The sequence below is a fragment of the Saccoglossus kowalevskii genome, chromosome 8 (assembly GCF_978046115.1).
Source record: "Saccoglossus kowalevskii chromosome 8, keSacKowa6.1, whole genome shotgun sequence".
Taxonomy (NCBI): Eukaryota; Metazoa; Hemichordata; class Enteropneusta; family Harrimaniidae; genus Saccoglossus; species Saccoglossus kowalevskii.
In genome coordinates, this window is record NC_140648.1 from 28,046,244 (window position 1) to 28,068,156 (window position 21,913).

The 21,913-nt window shown below is 37.2% G+C and overlaps 2 protein-coding genes across 2 annotated transcripts; one reads left to right on the forward strand and one right to left on the reverse strand.

The window, feature by feature from the left end:
• Positions 1-10,876: 10,876 nt before the first annotated feature.
• LOC146739508 (uncharacterized) lies at positions 10,877-14,977 on the forward strand. Its single transcript, XM_085502440.1, has one exon. The coding sequence runs from the start codon at positions 10,950-10,952 to the stop codon at positions 12,909-12,911; it is 1,962 nt and encodes a 653-aa protein (XP_085358566.1). The 5' UTR covers positions 10,877-10,949; the 3' UTR covers positions 12,912-14,977.
• A 911-nt stretch (positions 14,978-15,888) lies between these two features.
• LOC100378690 (actin-2-like) lies at positions 15,889-20,802 on the reverse strand. The gene is made up of 6 exons (XM_002740316.3): positions 20,747-20,802; positions 18,262-18,413; positions 17,404-17,643; positions 16,933-17,179; positions 16,630-16,821; positions 15,889-16,451 (listed from the first exon to the last, which is right to left on the reverse strand). Exons 2-6 carry the CDS (start codon positions 18,385-18,387, stop codon positions 16,126-16,128), a joined length of 1,131 nt encoding a protein of 376 aa, XP_002740362.2. The 5' UTR covers positions 18,388-18,413; positions 20,747-20,802; the 3' UTR covers positions 15,889-16,125.
• Between the last annotated feature and the right edge of the window lie 1,111 nt (positions 20,803-21,913).

Below are 21,913 nucleotides of genomic sequence, written 5' to 3' on the forward strand. Positions count from 1 at the left end.
CACCAAATTTTTTGGACAATTGTAACTCAATAATAGAAATATGTTGTATTTCTATATATATACACACTATATAGTCTTATCAAATGCAAACACATCCAGTCAATCCATTGTGGTCTTGTGGGTCAGTTCTCTACAATAGTGATCAAGAGGACCTTGTTACAGTTGCTAATAATTAAAACATGTGAAGTAACAAGTTCATCTGTTGAATTTCCGGTTGTGAAATACGTATTTTAACCCTCACAGCTAAACAAACCCAGTGTATGGTCGCGTTAAAAAAATGGGACCAAGAAATCGTCCAGGGCGATTTTTCGGCAGTTTTTAAATTTATTTTTTAAAATATTTTGTCCTAATTTATCGGACATTTCAATCGTTCCTGACGCCTAAATCAGTCTATTTAAGTTTTTATTCAAGAGCGTGTTTATTTTGACTAGCGTAAGCTCCGTTTGGACAAAGAGCTGTTATCACTGTAAACAATGTGAAATTATTCTTCTTATGCTAAGTTCATCTTTGAAAATAACTATTTTTTTTTATTTAAAAAAAAAATCATGCCATTTTCCCATCAAAATCCAAGCCAAAAGAGCGTACTACAACATCGTCAAATCTCTTCCGCGTTGCGTTCAATCACATTAACATATTTAAATGAGCTATGGTGATTTGAACGCGTTGGCATCGTCCAGCATTTTGATTGGTTAATTTGCGATTTGACCTATTAGCTCAACTCATGCAAGAGAAGCGCATGGCGGATACCCTACCGCATCGAGCGTTTATATCATTTGCTTACGATGAAACTAAGTTGAATTTTATTTGAATTTCATAAAAATTATCGAATTTTTTTTTTTGCGTTATTATAATCAGTACTGACTAATAATCAACTTTTGTGAAACGTAGCATGTCCGGATTGAGCATCTGTGATCGCTTGCCGGGATTGTTAATGCAGTTGTGTTCGTTTTTATTAGAAACGTCGTTTAAAATATACTTTTGTTACCAATAAAATAAAAACAAATGTATTTGAAAAATGACACTGGGCGACACTTTAATGACATTTCAGGTGGTCTACTTTTTAATTCAGCAATAATTATTAATTATTGCTAATTCTGCAATAGTTTCTTTCGTCTTGGGTGGCCCAACTCACGGCGTAGAAAGTCTGTGTAGTTGGATACAATGAAAATGTCCCCCAAAATATTTGATAATTATTTTTTTAAATTTTGAACCCCAGAATCCGGTATTATATACAGAAAGTATTATTATGGACATCTCGCGCATATTGCCAATGTTTTATACTGTTTGTAGTTTGCATATGAAGTGGTTGTTGATGCACCTCCTATTATTCGACGTTGTTGACAATGCGATAACAATGCCACTCGCACTGTGCACATTTTAGCACTAGATCTAGTGCCATTTTAGCGCTAGATCTAGTACTTTTTCGGATTAGTGCTACTAGCACTAACCACTCGCACTACGCCCATTTCGACACATTTACATACATGGGACCTGGGTTCAATTCCCTTGCCAGCCCATCTTTTTCTCGCAAACACCATTTGGCAATAAAGCTAAATATGACAACAAATTATTTAATTTGCATGACTATCCACATAGCTCAGTTGATTTGTACTATGTCAGCAATGTGAGCGATCGCTGGTTCGAATCCAGTATGTGTAGTTAGATTTTTGAATGCTAGTGAAGACAGTGCTCCTATGAATAGGACTTAAATCCTAACTTCTGTGTGAAGACACTCGTGGTACAGTGGACAAGACAGTGCGCTGGGAACTCGAAAGTTCGAATCACGGATTGGACACTCCTACAAAAGACATTAAAGACGTTAAAAACGTAAACAGCTGACTTCAAAAACTCAAGTCAGGAAAACAGAACACAAGAATACTACCCCACATCACAGTCCGGTGTTGAGGGACTGTGCCCACATGGAAGCCGTCGAAGAACGAACACAGTTGACAGCTGTAGGTCACGTGCAACAACAGACACGGGGAGCATGGCTGCTCTCCAAATGGGGCCCTTCTTTTGTATTGACCCCCTAAGGATTGCTAATCCCCCTTTCTAACTCTTCCCCCAAAAATAATATATCGCCCCTTTTAAAATGTATTGACCCACAAATTAATGAATATTCATGAGCACAGAAACTGCTACGTCATGAATAAATTTTAAAAAAATTTGCATAAAGTGTAGATACTCCTTCTGGAACTATGCTTATTTTACTTTCATTTATATTACTTGTAAAGAAATGATTAATACGGCCATAAATATATAAATTAATTTACCACTCAAATGCATAAATAAAGTTACATTACAAGATATGCTCTAAAGTACAGGAAATAATAGGGTCTACTTATCAAATAAATGTCAAGTACATTCCAGCTGGTCCGAATGGCGTACGAGTCTTCACCACGTGGCCGGTCTTTGTTGTATCACGAAACTTGCAGAGCGACGTTCCTTTGTCTTGATATTGCGTACAGGTAATGACTTCGGGCGGCACTGACGAATTTCGCGGATCACTGAAACGACCTGAAATAGAAGACACCTAAAACAAGCTCTAAATTCAAGGAGGGAAACAAGAGGAAAATAAACGAGACCACACACGTCGACGGTAAACCAAAAAGTGACCAAAACCCTCAGCTTTCTTACGCAAAGCATTGTGGTTTCATAAACGCCATCAACGGCCAAAACCACATTTAATCAGACACAGTGGAGGGCGCTATTGAATTGAATTTCTTAATCAAAATACATTTAAATCTGTTTGTAATATTATATATTTAACTTGTGCCATACATAACAATTATACTCAGGCTTGCTCATTAATTATTTCTCTATTTGTTAGCGAAATTTCGTTAGACTTTTTGAAAACTACCAGTTCGATTACTCTGATATTTGAGGCGAACAACATTGTTGTGAACATATTTTTTAATGAAGTTTGGTTGGCATGTTCTTAACAACTAGAACCAAACTACTTTTTAAGGTTAACTGCGTTGTGTCTTATGGTTGTGCATTGCTTGAATTGGCTACCACAGTGTTCTAGTAGGACAACGGAACAGTTTTGACCGTTATGTCACTTGTCACTCTTGATACAGGGCGAATACTTGAGTGAATATAAAGTTTGGGTCTTTGTACATATTATTATTAAACAAAAAGCTAATGATGAGTTTCGTAAGATTTTTGTTACTGACCTTCATAACAGATGACCTAAACAGTTGTAAGTACCCGGATGGAGGAAGTAAATTAAAAACGTTTACTGACTGTGCACTATGATACGTGGTATAAGATAGTTGACAAACAATGGGTTATACTGAATTCGTCAAATCCAAGTATCGTTAGACGATTATTAACAATTACAAATTATATCTAATCTGAAAAGCCGTGTATACAAATCTTGCAAGAATTTGGATGATTACATGGTTATCCTGAGAAAATATATATATAAGTTTACTGATATGTGAAAGGAGCTCAAATTGCGGTTCAATGCAGTTAATTCGATCAAAAAGATTATACTAGACAATAACATTATACCGGTAATATGTAGACCCTTCCCTATTCATAATTATGTATCTTGCACAATTTTGTATCGCATGATATCCATATTTTTTTCAATACTATGGATAATATAGATGGTTGAGATGGCAACCACTTTATCGTAATGATGTGATATACTACTATGTCATCTTTACTACAGTGTCTGTCATATATTCTAACACCAATCTCGTGTTCTCGATCAATTCATTTATCTGACAAAGTGAAACAAAGTGGTCGTATATTATTATAGCCATATTTGTTTTTAATGTAAAGTTAGACCGCATGGACTCATTGATTCCTGTAGAATTTTGTGTAAAATGTCCTATAAAATGTCATGAAAAATCCTACAGTATTTTTAAAAATCCCTTAGGATTTTTAAAATACTATAGGAAACTTGTATATATAGTGTATAGATATAGACTTTTTGAGTATTTGGAAGTTTCTATCTACATACAATGTTTATACAATGTACATATATAAATCTGCTACGAAGTGCAGTGTTTTGTTTTGAAATGGACTTTTTGAGTATTTGGATGCTGCAATCTACATGCACTGTAAATCCAAGTGTTTAAAAATTTGACACAGTTTTGTCCCCGTATTACTTTAAGTGTCTTATAAAATAGTCGCAAATGAAAATGTAAATGACAGTGCTACTGTTTTAAAATAAAGTATTTTTACTGTTTTGGCAAAAAACATTTAAAGTGTTCATAAGATTTTCTCCAACAAAGTGCATATGATGAAAACAATTGTAGTCAGTGTTTTGTGATTGAGAATGTTTATTCGAATATATATGTAAAGTGTTGCAACCAAGAAGACGTAATGAAATATGGCTATTGTCACAACATTGTTCAAAGAGCTTTTACCAGACACACATTTGTATAGTGTTTCCACCAGAAACAAATCACATAATCAAGTGAAAATTTATTATTCATTATAATCATTAATAAGATAAGTTTGTTTATAACATTTTATATAAGACATATATATAATAATAACAGTCGCATGAAGGATTGTTTTTTGAAGCTCATTAAGCATGTTTACTGAAATTTAAACATTTCGTGAAACTGTAGAACCATACCCTGTAATTGTGAATATGGACAATTCAAAACAGATGAATAAACTGAAACAAGCAAATAAACAACAGCATCGTTAAACTCGTTCTTCTTTGATATAAATGAATGTGTCTAATCTCTTGCCCTGTGGTTTTGTTGTCTCGAACGCAGTCTCTTCAAGCACATCAACAAAAAATAGTAGGACAAATAAACATATAAGAGTGCTCTTGGTCTACACCGCCGTTTACGAAATGTGTCTAACAAAAGAAGTAGCAACCTAACTTCATTGTTTTTATATTGTATTGTATTTATGACATTTCTAAATAGCAGTTAAATGGTTATGTATTGATATGCAAATTCACACAGGTGTGTGGTAATCACCATATTAGATGCAATGCAATATTGAGACTCCGCCAATATAATAATAATAGCTTTCAAGTTTTACTTTCAATTAAAGTGTGTTTTAATGAAAAACTTGAAAGTGCTCCCAAAATTCACAGTGTGGGAGGAAATCTGTAAACTAAATCTGGGCAATTACGACTATGATGGAGTGATTTGGGGATTTAATTTGGGTTAATATGTTATGCTTATTTATTTTGTTGTAATGTAATGCAGTATAAGTGTGCACCTGTCAGACAGAAATTATATACAAGCGACAACGAATCTCAAAAATATTTAGAGGAGCTCGGCGACTAGCTGATAGTGTAAACACGACTGACAAGATAGTGAAGCCCAAACTGCTTGTAATCCTAACCTTGTTTGAGCTTTTTTCTTTTCGTAATTGTCTGATATCATTATGCCTCACCCTGAAAGCCCAAGTATGTTAGTGTTACTTCATCCAATTTTAGATTAAACGTTTTAAAACAGTCGCTGAAAACAGCATGTATGATGACAATAAATCGAAAAATCATAAAACCAAACTTAGAACCTACAGATTGCTGAAAAAGGAATATAGCTATGGAAAATATCTAACAGTAGTTAAAAATCCCAACCATTGGTCAACAAAACTACGTATAAGAAGTGCCTATACCTTACAGATAGAAATGGGGCGGTACACAAATATTGACATTGACCATAACAAATGCAAAGCCCGTGATCTTGATGAAGTAGAAGACGAGAAACACTTTCTGCTAAAATGCAAACTGCACCAAAAGGAGAGGATTAAACTGTTGACTGAACATAACTTATCCTCAGCTGGTGTAGCTGAGGAAGAAATCATGATAAAAATTCTCACCTCTACGGACAACAAAGAAATGACTGACTATGCAAAATACATTTTAACTGCTTTAACCGCAGAGATATTGCACTAAAAAAAACACCAACTGTGACAGTCCCAAAATAATTACTCAATTTTACATTTCTTGTGTTTTTTAACTTTTGTTCTGTTTTACTTATTGATCTAATTTTCTAATTGTTTACTTTATTTTGTTACTTTTTAGCTAGCTGTTGTTTATTTAAACAACATTCTGTATTGTATTATTTTCAAGATCCCAGTAAGGATACGAAATCAATAAAGTTATTTACTTACTTACCATTTCATGGACATTTGATGATTTAATTAATGAATATAATTTATTTGATTTAGTATATGAGAGTCTATTATCCAAAATTAGTTTGAAATTGTATTTTATAATAAAATAAAAGTGTACTTTTGTAATATATATATATATATATATATACTGTATAATATTATGATACATAGTAATATAACGGGCAAATCACAACTAATTTAATATTGTTGATGCATATATTTTTATTAATGGCAATGGAGATTACGTAGAACATAAACGATGAGGTTGTTCATTATATTAAACGGTTGATGTTTTCAATAAAACCTAAATTTATTATTTCTGTTAAAATGCAAAAACGAAATATGTGAATAGTTTAGTGAATGTAATCTAACCCATAACAGGAATGTGATATCAGTTTTCTGTTTGTTATAGAGAAATTACGCACATACATAATCCACGAGACGTCTTGTATGACCAAGAAGTAATTGGCAAGTAATACTCAATAAAACGTTGAAATGAGCAATAATACTCACCTTCATTGACTATTAGTGCATGGTTGAATGATGCAATTCCCCACGTGTCCACTCGTCGAAAGGTGACATTTCAGCATTGTAAATGAACGCAACGTTAAGCACCATCAATGAGGTTTTATTGACTAACCTCATTGATGGTGCTCACCGTTACGTTGCATAACACCTAATGTGCAATTGACTTCACTGTGATGACGCTTGCGATGTGGAATACGGAAAAAAACATGCGCACTGCGTACACAATATGCTAATAACAAGGACTTAACGTAGACATGCTTATAGTTTAATTATTACCAAACGCTTCAGCGTGGTATTAAGAGTTTGTTTTCAGGGGTTGGTGATACCAAGGTGGAAATGGATGCACATATGGGGTTAATTTCTTGAATTGCAATATAGAGCCTAGGGTTCAGGCTGAAATACAATATATAGTGTTTTCATGTTTCGTCTGATATTTCTGTGGTATTCTGCTGCTGTAAATAATGCAAAATTTGTTTCGAAATTCAGTGTGTTGTGTGCATTCCAGGGTTATTCGTTTTTTACTGAAAACATCCCTATTTTTTAATGGCAGAGTCGAATAGTTTCACTCCCACTGGGTAATCTGCATTGTTGCTTGAATGTGAGCTAATTAAACACATTTTCCAGACCGGCGAAAGAGATTGGGAGTAGAATATGTGAGGGATAGTATCAACAGCGATGTGTATAGTTAAAAGTAGTGTCTTTCTTTTACATCGCTGAGCATTTCTGTTTTAGTATACTGGTTTGAAAATGTTGAACTTGCATGATTTGCGGTGTGTTTTTTTTTACTGAAACTCCCCTATTGATCGAATTCCAGGAGAACGGCACACCATGTGATTCGTTTGAATACAATGGTGAAGGCAAACATGCCGTGCTACTGCGGTACTCCACTGACGGGATGACTTGCATCGATAGCGGTCGTCGCTGAGCTGCACGCTACAACTTCGCTTGCGATTGCTTGATAGTCGTGGATTAAATGAATCTTGATTACCGGTTAAAATGTTGCTCATTTAGCGTTGGTAATCTTTATTCGGAATTGAGTAACGTCGCAACGTTGCCAGCAGAAACCTCCTGATACTTTGATGTTGATGGTCGCGCCTCAATGGTAGTCGCTAATTTTACTCAGGCTGCGGGTGGATCTTCCAAGAGCCCTTCGGGGTTTATAAAACTCAGTCAACATACATCAAGTTCTCTCAATCGTAGTATTCCATGTGATGTACACCTAATATGCCAAAAATGTTGCTGAACGAGTTGATTTGGATAAAATTAGCAGACGAAAATTTGTTTACAAAATAAAAATAGTTCGGCTGCCAATGAAAACAAGCCGGTAGGCTGGTTGGCGATCCGCTCCGCTCAAAAAACTCGCAATATGTTATCGGCTGTTCCCAATGTAGGACATGAATGTGAAGCTAACGTCGGTTTATAACTAAAACCGGGCACTGTATATGAAGTTCGCACTTTATTGTATTGCTAGCACGTATTCTGCCGTTAAATTTTTTTATTTCCAACCGTTTTGCGATAGTATTTTGTAGATTGGAGACAGCATTTACATTTCATTCAAAGTTGCGTTGAGATTACTTTGATACAGTGTAACAATGTCGGCGCCGGTGATCTTTTACAAGTGTGCAACGTAGCCAAAATAAAAGGCATGATCATTTGAACATTACAAGACTGATAGGAGGTAATAAATTTGGAACGAAAGTATTCATAAAACAGATTTTGACTCTTGCAATGGTAGCTGTGGGCCAGGAGTGTTTTTCCAATTAGTGACGGTACGACCTGCCTGTCAAGTATGAACAAAATTAGCCAAGCCAAAAAAAAAAATCCCAGAGGAGTTAAAAGCCGTGGCTGGTGAAAGGTTACCCCAACGTTGGGGTCAATTTTCTCGGTAATGAAAATAGACATAAAAAACAATAAATTGTTGCCAACACTCAAGCTGAGTAGAATGAGCTGCGTCCGTGCTTTTTTAACATAGAAATACATTTGGCGTGAAGTTATTCAAAAAATCAGTTTTAGGCTGTTGCCATGGAAATGGTGGTCGGAATTTGTTTTCAGATTTTACAAATAGTAACTTTGTGCCCACACTCAAGCTGAGTAGAATGAGCTATGTCTGAGGTGTTGTATCCTAAATTTGTAGCAGGAGATACATTTAGCGCGAAGCTATCCAAAAATCAGTTTTTTTGGCTGTTGCTATGGCAACGGTGGGCGATTTTTTTTTCAGATTTTTCCTAATAACTAGGTTGAAGGTGTGACCTACCTGCTAAGTTTGAGCGAAATCGGCCAAGGCAAAAAAAACACAGAAGAATTTATATGTGAAAACACTGGAAATCTCACAAAAGTGATTTTAAGGGCAATCTTAGTGGCGCGGATCGTCAATACCATGTTCATTTGCATATTGACCGTGAAAATATCAAAAACATTATTGCATTGGTGATATGCAAATTAGTTTTAGTCAAAATATGTGACTGCCTTGAAGTTCCATTACTGTTGTTCAAATTTCATTTCACTCGGCAAGTATATTCATGTACCCAAGGGTAAAGTATCGTACTTCTAAACATTGTTTATTTCTGCTATGTTTCGAAAAACGGTATACTCTTGAAAGGACTACTTTGTTTGCTCCCAGAGCTCATTTGCATATGGGGTGTGGTAATACCGATTTTCAATGTAAACATTTTCCCGTTAAAATAATGAAAACTTTTCATCGAAAATAAATTAGGTGAAATTCTATGTGACGTCATGAGAGTTGGAAACGAACAAATTATATGAAACCTAAGCCTACCACTCCGTACACAATGTAAACTACACCCCCAAAACATCCTTTCACCAGTGCATTCTATTTGACTTCAGGAGAAATTGAAATAAACAAATTATATGACAACAAACTTAATTATAATTTTAGACTCTAGTTCAGCACTGATTAAATATGCCAACTTAAAATTATTCAATGCCTACATCAGTGAATTCAAAATCTATGTTTAAATCTCTAGAATTTCATTTGCTATTAATTGCATGGGAGTGCCAGTCTTTTATTTATATTGTAATGTCAATTTCTTGCGATTACTCGGAACATGAAGCTGTAACCACAGACCGTCTAGGTAAAACCTGGTGTAAGCACCGGTTAGGCAGTCTTGAACTATGCATGTGAAGCCAGCCGGCTGAGAGATATATCCAATCTTATAGATTTCTCATTGTTTGGTATAACTATTTGCTGCAAATGCAACAAAAATCAATATAAAAATATTACCCACACAGCATTCTACAGGATACTTGTTATAGAAAGTATTTATTATGGAAGGTCGGAATCACGTTTATTCGGTCTTGACCCCCCCCCCCCACTCTGTCTATTGTGAATATTTGAAGACGGCACACGCTTCCTATCCTAAGTTTCTGCGTATTTTAAATTGTTCGCCGGTGTGAGCGTTGGCCTGCCGAAATACTAGTAGGTTTCGGTTGTATAGAGCGCCACCAGTGGCTGTTCTTGGCTTCATGCGTGAAGGCAGCATTAGTTGTTTACGTTAACTTTTACGCGTATCAGTTGTGACCTCCTAGTGAACTTTCGATTTTACACAAGACAGTGATGACCCACAGCTTTCGTACGTTCTAAAACATTTTTTTTGAATAAATTCACTTCTCCTCCCTGTACAGTAAATAAAATATTTTAATGGCAACACTGCCTTGTTTATTTATTAATTATTTTGCATGATTATATGATTGAATAATCATTTGAAAATGTGCCCCGCCCACAAAATCCAAACAAAATGCATGTTCCCCAACGCGTTCGGATAATCGAAGTTTCTATTCAGGGAATTTGAATGACTCATTTAGGAATCCATGAATGAATCAGATACGAGAGAGTGAGATTTAGTGTCAGAAATGAATGTTCAAACGTCAGCGATTTGTCATGAACACTGAGGAAAGTTTTGTACATTGTCGACGACTGGAGTCAGTGACACTGAATACACATTCACGTTCTGGATACGTCATTTCCGTTCTGCCTCCGAGAATGGTTTACTGTAAAATACTTTATTTTAGCTAGAATTTAGTTTCACTAATTGTTGACGAGTTGTATGTAGAATATAGGAACAAAGGTATATTCACTGGATTTTATTTTCACTGAATCATTCTTTCAGCGAAAATTTATTCCAAGTGAAAATAAAGTATTTTATAGTATATCAGTAACAGTGACGCAGCCAGGGCTTGCTGGCTCATTTAAATAACAATACACTCACTGACTAAAGTTGTAGGTGCCCGGATGAAGGAAGTAAGTTAAAAACTTTCTCTGATGATCGAAACGCGTCAATGCAACCGAGATCAGCGACGAAATGGTTTTGACAAGAATCATCTGGATGTTGCTGGTAACATTTCTAAGTTTTCAAGAATCGTTTTCAACTCCTTATTTCAGCTCATCTTGGTACTGGCGCCCACGCGATTACGAGTACACATTTCGAAGTGGCAGCTCGTACGATTTCATCCATGATATCCGATGTTATGTATATGACCTAGAAGACAACACAGTGTCATGGGTGAAGAATGGAATTACTATCAGCGACAACAGAGATATGAGAAACGCTGACAACATAGACCAACGGTATTCTATATATCGTTATTTCGGCAACAGTAACTATGAATTTAGCCTTGAGATAACTCAAATATCGGCACAGACAGCTGCGTTTGACAGTGGAAATTACCAGTGTGTGGTACGTGATATCAATGACAATGTACTTATATCGTCCGATATGGCAGTTCTTAGTTTCTACGTGACACCGTCTAGTAACATTGGATCTCCTCAATGCCAACAAAGTCATAACATCATAGTGGAGAATGAAGAGGTAATTTTGACATGCACACACAATGACGTCACTGGTGTACCAATGATTACACTTACGTGGAATATAATAGTAGACAGTGCATGGGTTATACTGAATTCGTCAAATCCAAGTATCGTTGAAGGATTATTAACAATTACACATACATGGATACCGCGACAAGGTGAGGAAAGTATGATATTTTCCTGTGTTTCAAGTCACCCGAGCTGGGATAATGCATACTCTTGTCAAATCGGTCCACATACACGTATCTATACAAAACCCTATGTAACACTACAGACTGAAAGTAACGAAGTAGTCACAGGAAACTCTACCTGGTTCATGTGCAGTGCTTTGGGAGATACTGACGTGTTCACGTATTCGTGGAAATATGATAATACTGATGCCTCCGGTGATAGATTTACACTAAAGAACGACTCTACACAATTAACTTTAAGTGACGTAAGTTTCCATGACAACGGTGTGCATATTATCACGTGTGTCGTCAACAACAGTGTCACTACAGGCAGTGCAGTCATAGATGTTACAATATCACTCCCCGTTCCAACCACACTGACTAGTACATATATAAACCACGTCTCGTCAACCACTACACGTGACGTAGAGGGCACAACATATGTAAACGTGATTGGTGATGATGCAACTTTAATTGGTGTAGCTGCAGTTGCTGGCGCTGGTGGCGCTATCGTGTTGGGTATTTTAGCAGTTATTGTCATATTTTTGGTTAAATCTCACCGTGACAGAAAAAACCGTGGTCCAGTCCGAGAAAATGAGACATTTGATAATGGAAATGAATATTCGGAGATGTCAATAGTAGATCCGACAAACCGCGAGAATTCGCGAGTGTTAACGAGTCAATCCGATGTTGTATTTAAAGACGACGAGACAAATCTCTCTGTAAATGTCGAGTTAGCGATGACTCTTGGGAGAAGAGAAAACAAACCTGAAAATGACGTCAGTGTACAACATTTATACGCCCAGGTTAAAAAAGTACCGAAAACCGGAAACAATTCTGAGAAACCAGATGACAGCGAAAGTCATAATTATCCGAAGCAAACACACGGTAAAACGAAGACTGCCAAGAAACCACTCCCTATTCGTGGAACAAAACCGGTAAAATCAGGACTTACGTGCAATGAGGCGCAGACAGAACCAACGTCTCGGCAAGATGGGAAAGACACTGTAGTTGTCTATGAAAACATGCAACACGCTAAAATTAGGAATAAAACTTGCGATTCTCAGGCTGGGGATGATATAGATAGTCCCGGATACGCTGTTATAAAATCCACAGAGTCGCATCCTACTGAGGGTGCTACAATTGACATGAATCGAGCGATGATGCGTAACGTAGAAGGCCTGTCATATGCCGATCTCGAATTCTCAGATTCATCCCCAGTACGTGCTTTAAATAAAGGAAACGTCAACGATGGTGTCATGTACGCAGAACTGAAAATGTGAACAACAGATCATGGTTATGATTACAGTAGGTCGGAACATTTCCGTTGTCGGATATTCGTTATCGGTTACTTGAAACGTATAACTATAGAAATAAATCGGATATCCGAAACTGAATATTTTTTTTCGAAATTTCAAATAACGACACATCAACAAACTGATGTCAATGCCACGGGTGGATAAAGTGAGGGCGTGCAAGTAGGTTGATAGTTAGTACACCCAGGGACGTAAATAACAGAAAGTAAATAAATGTTTATATTATACTAGACAGTAACATTATAAAATTAATACGCAGACCCTATTCATAATTCTGTACCACATGATATTCATATTTTTCAAAACTTTGAATAGTAGAGATCGTTGAGATGGCAACCACTTTATCGTAAAGCTGAGATATACTACTATGATATCGTTATCCACCCTGACAATGTCATTACATGCTTTTTATATAAATAAACATATATAATCAGATATATTTTATGTAAATCAAACATATTTTAACACTAATTTCCAATCGGCTGTGTTCTCAATTCTAGAAGTTACACGCTGTTGTCTCTGTCTGATAATTATGCTAGAGAGAAACACTGTTACCCAATGTGAATTTAGAATTAATTCATGGCAACGACACAACTATTTTGTAATATCGGGATTGACTTCCTACGCACATATGATGTCCATGTATTAGGCTAAAAAATAGAGCTGTTTAAGATCAATGCGCGCGTCAGTTCCAATTTTATTTTGAAAATGAAAAAAATGTAAGGGAATATGCCTGCCGTTCGAGTGGCACAATATCTTGTTCACTCATGCGCAGATTGACTTTCTTGATATTTCATAAAAAAGAAGAAAAAATGCATCACCGCATTTTATACACAAATTGTCATAACCGCTGTGTGTGTACAGCGGAGTAATTTAGTTTCGGTTAATTCATTGACGGATATCTGACAAAGGAGAGCACAACGATCGTATATCATTATGGCCATAGTGGATGTGTGTGGGTGGTACAGTCTTATACCCGAACAGGGGCCAGGTTACTAGGTAAATTGTACGTAGGTCAGGAATACATTTCGCTATTGCAACTTCCCAATTGCTGTTTGGTGGATCAAAGGTGGGTCACCACAATTACTGAGTAAAGTCTAGGCATCATGCTCCATTTTTAACAATTGTAGTAAGTGTTTAGTAATTATAACATAACGATCATGATAAGATGGTCTTGATTCTGCCTGATATACGATACACCGGGACTGTGTTTTTATTTTGATAGAAGAAGTTGAGTCATGATTAATACCGAAGATTCTCAGAAAAGTTGCGATTTCTCAGCGCCGGGCGGCTTAAACGTATCCAATCTGTGAATAAAATAAATCTCAAGTAAAAGGAAATATAAAAACCGGGGGCTTGAATGGCCGAGATAAGAGGTTTGAACAAAAACATTATGCCGACAATTTTGAAAAATTCAAGCGCATATTGAGACCTATTTTTCGTTGCGCAAACGTCACATAAAGCTGGTCTTGTTCACACTCCAATACAGATACATTTTCCGCACAGTAATTCTTATTCTAATTGTAATTCTTCAGTAATTGTGTTTTCTAATTGATTCATATCTGTTGTTTTTTATTCATAAATGTAGTTTTTTTTTTTATTCGTAATTAATTATCGATAATGATTTACTGTATCTGTTCGTCTTTGATTGAATCATGGAAGGTACTAACGTTAGTACCTTCCATGATTGAATCAATTCCGCACTTTATTCTCATTTAGAATAGAAATTGATTACATGTCTGATTTCACCCTTTAACGCTTGTATTATTATTGTAAACTTAAGTAGGCCATTTGAGAGATCGTCACAATGAGGCTCACATTATATCGGATTAAGTTGAAATGGAATGTCAAGAGTAACCTGTCAACATTACAAACCAATCACAGCGTTTCCATCCAATTTTAAGAGGCATGAATCCGATAAACCCTTCATAAAGAATGTCTTTCTGAATATCTTAGTGTGTATCGTGATTGTTCTTTCGTAGTATCATGTCAGTCTACTGTACGAATAAATGGCACATTAAGTGATATACGCATTATAGTCTCTTTTGTTTCTTCACTTATGTTACTACTACACAAACGCAAGACCTGCAGTTTTTAGACCTGGTCAAATGTGCGCAATACACCGCCACAATACTAGAACGGAGAGATACAGAATTATAAACGTATTTTACCATACACAAGTTCCGGATATAGAGAGCACAATACCCAGATATTACGGCCGGGTCATACCCGGATTGAGAGATGATTTACCCACGCTCGGATTTCAAGAACTGTTTAACGTTACCAAGAAGGATATGGTAATATTCGATTAATAATTGCAACATTAAAAACAAGGCAGCCTTAATCAAGAAATGCAATTATAAACTCGAGAGTGGAACTCGTGGACATGATTCAATACGCCGTTCGTATGAGTAGCGCCCTCTGGCGACGAACCGATTCTGGGACGTAAATCGTACGTGAGGGTCGCCGCACGGCATCCATGTCATTGTTTAAATCTGTAGTTACCCATCTGGACATTCGCTACATTCTAAATTACAAACGAGTACATACAGAAACACAGCTGTCTTTCAACGATATTATGGAAAGCGTTCTTATGTTATGTTATGGCCTACAAGTAAAAAATGATATGCCACAACCACCCCCACCCCACCGCAACGACGCAAGGACATGGATGTACTAAACTTGTGTATGACGGTGAGATATAATGGCGATTCCAATGTCGAATAGGGATACTTTATAGGCGTAAATTACGCATTTGGCGTTATGCTTTATTGTTTTGTGTTTAGCTTGGTCCATATTTTCACTCAGAAAAGTTTCAGAACTGAAAATGGAAACTTGATAGGAAAAGTAAGTGAAATGAGAAAACGCATAAATCATGAAATAATCTGCGTCATATTAATTATTACGAAGGAACTATATTAAATAAATATTAAAGGCAAACGTGTATTGTTAAAATATATATTGATTCGTTATTAATATATAGTATAAAAAATTACATAAAATACTGCATTCATTTATATATCATAATAAATCAGTTAATATACTAGCTAGCGGGGTTAAAGTCTGTAGTCACGGTGACCCGGCGATGATTCACTGCGGTTGTGAAATACGTGTGTATATCGAAACGCAGGGTCATGTGAGAAAACAACTTCTTTGAAGTTAAATTACAGTTTGGATTCAACTAAAAGCATTTCCTGTGCACGATGCCAGGACCGGACTCATCGTACTCCTGTTTACTGATCCACATCTGTTGAAAGGTTGAAAGAGAAGCCAAGATGGAGCCACCGATCCACACGGAGTATTTTCTCTCAGGCGGAGCGATAATTTTGATTTTCATGGTGCTGGGTGCTAGAGACGTCACTTCCTTCTGCATTCTGTCGGCGATTCCCGGGAACATGCTGCTACCACCTGACAGCACTATGTTGGCGTAGAGGTCTTTACGTATGTCTATGTCACACTTCATGACGCTGTTGAATGTTGTTTCGTGGATGCCCGCAGATTCCATGCCTACAGCAAAACGCAAATGATCAACATAAAACAATCGTCAAGTAAATCATTTGTATACTCTGTTAGAGGAGGGCCGTCATCTGCGCATGACGACTCTTCCGCTTTGTGGATTGGAAATGCTGTTTTTGTCCGACGAGCATTAAAACGGGAAACGCATGTTATAAAGTTTAACACTGACCTATGTAAGATGGTTGGAAGAGTACTTCTGGGCCACGGAATCTTTCGTTGCCAATAGTGATGACCTGGCCGTCTGGAAGTTCATAACTTTTCTCCAATGAGGAGCTAGCAGCTGCAGTGGCCATTTCCTGCTCAAAATCTAGAGCAACGTAGCAAAGTTTTTCCTTGATGTCTCGAACAATTTCTCTCTCAGCTGTGAAATTAGACAGACTGTGTTACACTTTGAATATTATTTGAAGAAAATATTAGTATCTTCATGCGAGACAAGATCTCACAAAACCAGTTTTATTGAACTCAATCCCACCTGTTGTCGTGAATGTGTACCCTCTTTCAGTAGCGAGTTTCATAAGGTAGTCGGTGAGATCACGTCCAGCCAAGTCTAACCTCGATATGGCATGAGGCAACGCGTATCCCTCGTAGATCGGTACCGTGTGAGTAACGCCATCACCACTGTCCATCACTATACCGGTGGTGCGCCCAGACGCGTACAATGAGAGAACTGCCTGGATTGCTACGTACATTGCCGGGTTGTTGAACGTTTCAAACATTATCTACAAAACGGACGAAATAAATATACTTTAATAAAGGCGATTTGAATAAGTTTGGGTTTCGTTGGTGTTGCATGTTGTTTGGATCGCGCAGAACATGCGAACACGTAGTATTCACTCTATCATGTATTACAATGTGCAACTGCGCATGCGTTGGGCATTACATTATCATTATTTCACGTAATTAATACCGTATACAACAATATCTTGAATTAACGTTTTAGTACCTGTGTCATTTTTTCTCTGTTAACTTTAGGATTCAATGGCGCTTCCGTCAAGAGAATTGGGTGTTCTTCGGGGGCTACACGCAACTCATTGTAGAAAGTATGGTGCCAAATCTTTTCCATATCGTCCCAGTTTGTTACAATACCGTGTTCGATTGGATATTTTAGTGTTAAGATACCTCTTTTGCTCTGCGCCTCATCGCCGACGTAGCTGTCTTTCTGGCCCATGCCTACCATTATACCCTGCGGGAATTTACAAAGAAATTAAACAGCGATCACTCAAGAAGAATTCAGTCTGTGGTACCGCCGTCCTCGAAGAACATTGCCAGTGTTGTACTCGCAATGTGTTGGCATCTCGTCTCCCGGTTTTTGCATTATGCCCATTAAATGTAAGTGCTTTGTGAGCTGTATATCGAAAGTACATACTAGTAAAGCACCCCAACGTGTTCCACATAAAGCAAATAGCTACAGATGCCAATTGAACTCCTCATAGACTATAAACATTTGAAAATCAGGAATATTTTACACAAATTAGCCAAAAACGAAATTAGTAATTAGTAATTTATCAACATAAACAGCATCATCACAGCGTTATTGAAAGTTATAAAAATGAAGCCGATTCAACTACACTATATTAGTTATATTAGAAAAGTTTACACAGCTGACTTTACTCCAAATGTATTAGGTGGTCCACCTTTTCAAAAACGGGCTGGTTTTCGTTAAAATCTCGATCATAAACCTATGACTGGCTTATATTTGGGTTAAATTAAATAAAAAAACCCACCCCGGTATTACATAGTTATTGTTAAAATGTCTTCGTCACATGCTTGGCACGTATACGGAATGCAAATATGACCTTACCTGATGACGCGGTCTTCCAACGATGGATGGGAAGACGGCACGCGGTGCGTCATCGCCAGCAAATCCAGCTTTACACATGCCGGAACCATTGTCAATAACTAAACCGGCGATTTCTTCGTCGCACATTGTAAACTTTAACTAGTGAATTTGTTCTATAAATAAAATAATAATAATATCCTATTAATCATTATGAAACATTGGTTTAATTAACTATAGTTAATTATATTTACTCTCGTAATTATTTTGGAAAGAAATGTCATGAATTTGTTTTTGCGTATCTGTTAACCGACTTAATTAGTTGATTACGAGCGAATTGCTGTGTTATGTCTGTCATCGTTAAGGTCTATTTGAAGTTTTGGACGGAACTTGGCTCAGTGATTTGGAACTAATTACCAGATAACCACCGCTTTTTAGACTACTCATTCTGACAGTTTACATCCATAGTTATTAATGTAGTGAACGATTAATCAAAAGATATGACGTATTCAGTACTTAGTGTGATTGGCTTTATGATTGAAGGTTACGCCCTAGAGTCTTTTTACTGTTTTGTAATTGGTTAGAGTTTTGAAAATGAATAAAGAGAGTTTGAGTTGGTCTTGGCGAATACTCCACGACAGACGCAGTAGAGAGAGAGAGCAGTCCTGGAGAGTCGAGTCCAATCCAGGGGCGAGCCTTGAGGCAGTCCAGTCTTGGGCGAGTCTTGGTTCAGCCTTGTGAGAGTCTTGGGGATTTTTCCCCAGGGCGCTGTGTCTTATAGAGTGCTCCAAAAGATCGACTAAGACGAGAGTTGAAACGTATTTCGTTGTGTGTGCCTTATTTGACTGTAAAGTTAAAGTGACTTTCCCGATCCCGTACCTCAAGGGGACGCGATAGAGAGACGAGACGAGATTCCCCCCTGACAGTGTGGAGAACCCCGTGGAAAAGATTTACCCTTGATAGAAATATGGTATTGCGTCTGGGTTTAGCCACAGCCAGTCTTTCTCGAAAGTCTTAGGCCACACCAATGAAACATTGTGTTCATGTAATTGCCTTTTAGGCAATATTATCCAAAAGAAAAACTTGAAGGAAACATCAAGCCAAACAACATAATGAAAAAGCTCCACAAAGTAGGAGGATGCAAAAGCTCCACAAAGTAGGAGAATGCAATTTAGGGTTGTTTTATATCACTTTTCATTCTCCCGATATTCAACTTTTCATCAGTATTATGTTGTCAGCCATCTTGATTCTCAAGATCATGCACCGGTACATGTATGCTACCATGTTCTAAACTTTCAGCCAATTTGAAGTTCAACTTTCGAAGTTATAGATGAAATCATTTTCTCAATTTCTGACAACAGATTATATGATGTCATGCTCTACCCATAATCCTTTACTGAATAATAAATCAATAATCGGCCAGTGGAATTGGCCTTCTCATTGAGTCTGTGGCACACTCACCCAGGGCAGGGGTTGACCCTTTGATGTTCAGCCTAAGGTAGGATTTGAACTTGGGTCAACCGATCATGAGTCGGGAGCGACAACCACTATGCTACCAGTGACCGGTCTTTATGTGTTGTGTCCGGAGCAATGTACTATCTGATCGACAATTATTATAATATTTTATTGTCATGTCTGCTACTGCATTGTATCATTTGATGATCACACCTGTGAAATACAACAACTACAAGAGACCGATGTACATAGATGATCGGCTGATATACTAGTCTGTAATATGTCCCATGTGACCCCGTTCTTGTTCAATGAGGCTCACCTTTGTAACAGTCGTTAACTGCGGTCTTTTTTTAAGCACGTACGTTACAAACACATCGATAAATGAGGTCGAGTAAAGGCGTGGTATCTCTATAGTGCAAATTTGGTGTGCTTCACTAAACTGAACTTTATTCGGGCTTTTTGTTCGTCAACAGCATATATGCAATGTCATCTCCGAAATAAAATTAATGCTGTAATTCGCACAAACGAAGTTACGTAAACACTGATGAGACTGACAAATACCTATTGTCAATAAATTTATGGGGGCTGTCCGACGAAAACGAGGAAGTAGACATCACATAAACTCAACACTCGGATTTATAAATCGTTGTTGTATTGGACGTAGACACACACTGTATGTTCTACTGATGGCGTGAATATGAATGTAATAACAGTTAAAATTGGTGTCTGCGGATGTCGTGTAAACTTTTCATATCATCTATCTTCAATTGCGTGCTCAAATTTTCAGTTATTCTAGGAAATGTTCCTGTATATTTGAGTTTGCATGTCTGTATATAATTGGGTAGTGGTAGTAGTGTAGTAGAAAACGAGCAAACGAGGTGCTGCGTCGCGCGCTCCGGTTGTATATTTCATACGTCCCGTCAGAATTCAATTCAAGAAATAACGCACAGTCGATGTGTTGAGAACTGCCAGTGGAATTTTCTAATTTTCTTTCCATCGTGAAAATAGACCAAAAAATGGCACAGTTTGTTTAAAAGTTGAAAATATTACATACCTGTAGGATAAAATGTATATCTAACGATCCACCAGCCGCCAACAGACCTGGGTGATGGAGGAAGAGCCTGGCTCGTGTACTCACATTAATAGTAAACTTGTCCATTAATTCTGTGGGTGATTTTTGTTAACACTAACTTACGTTTCCACGTGAATTTACCCGAAATAATGTGATCGACACGTTACAACGTTTATGTTCATATCACAAATCAGCATTATAATTAATTGGAAAGCGTATAGTGGACGTAATATCACACCTCTCATCTTTCAATGAGCTCGGCCACCCCTCTAACGAAAATAGCATCAACCAAGGCGAATTCGAGTTATCGAACCTGGAGGAGAATTACCCATATATGGCGACGTGAAATACATGATTTCGATTGGCTGATAAACAACAGACTCTGAGCTAGTTTAAAGGTTGCGATTATTATGATAAGCAGATCACAGACAGACCTCTCTCTAATCTCTAATCCTGCAGGTGACGATGGTTGACGCACGACAGATAACCGTATTAGGTAAGGCCGTGTTAGCTTCCTCAATTGACGGCACAATACCTTATATTAGCTGTCGTCATAGTGATGTAATTAATGCATGACCAAATATTGATTTAATCGTAACTTCTTTTTTTTTATTTCCGATTTGTTTGGAAACATGAACAGAAAAAAACATGTGAAATCAACTGAAACAATTCTTCTTCTTTTATTGCGATAAAACAGAATATAAATACAGTTGTTTCGTGTAGTTAAAAATTTTGGGTATCACAATATGAATAGGTCCGTGGTAATCGACTGAATCACCGGGGTCACACTCACGGCCCGCGTCCCTACTCCGTGCGCATATTCGTCCTCTTCTCGTGCAGAAAAATACAATTTTAACTACAGTCATTGTAACAGAATTCCATGGCAACTAACGATTACTTCAAGATCAATGAATTACCAGCTATTCTAATTTATCTATTTAAATACGCCCGCATTGTCGCTTCAGCTGTCCTTGTACATCATTTTGGTACACACCTTCTCATGTGTTCATTTTTGACCCAATTGAATAGTATATGTGTCACTTTCGTCATACTTCTTCATTGTGTGTGGGTTAATGCCATTAGGGTACTGAAAATGGGAAAAAATGGGTCACCAGTCAGGTTTCTCGAGAAACAAGAGTCAAAAATGTG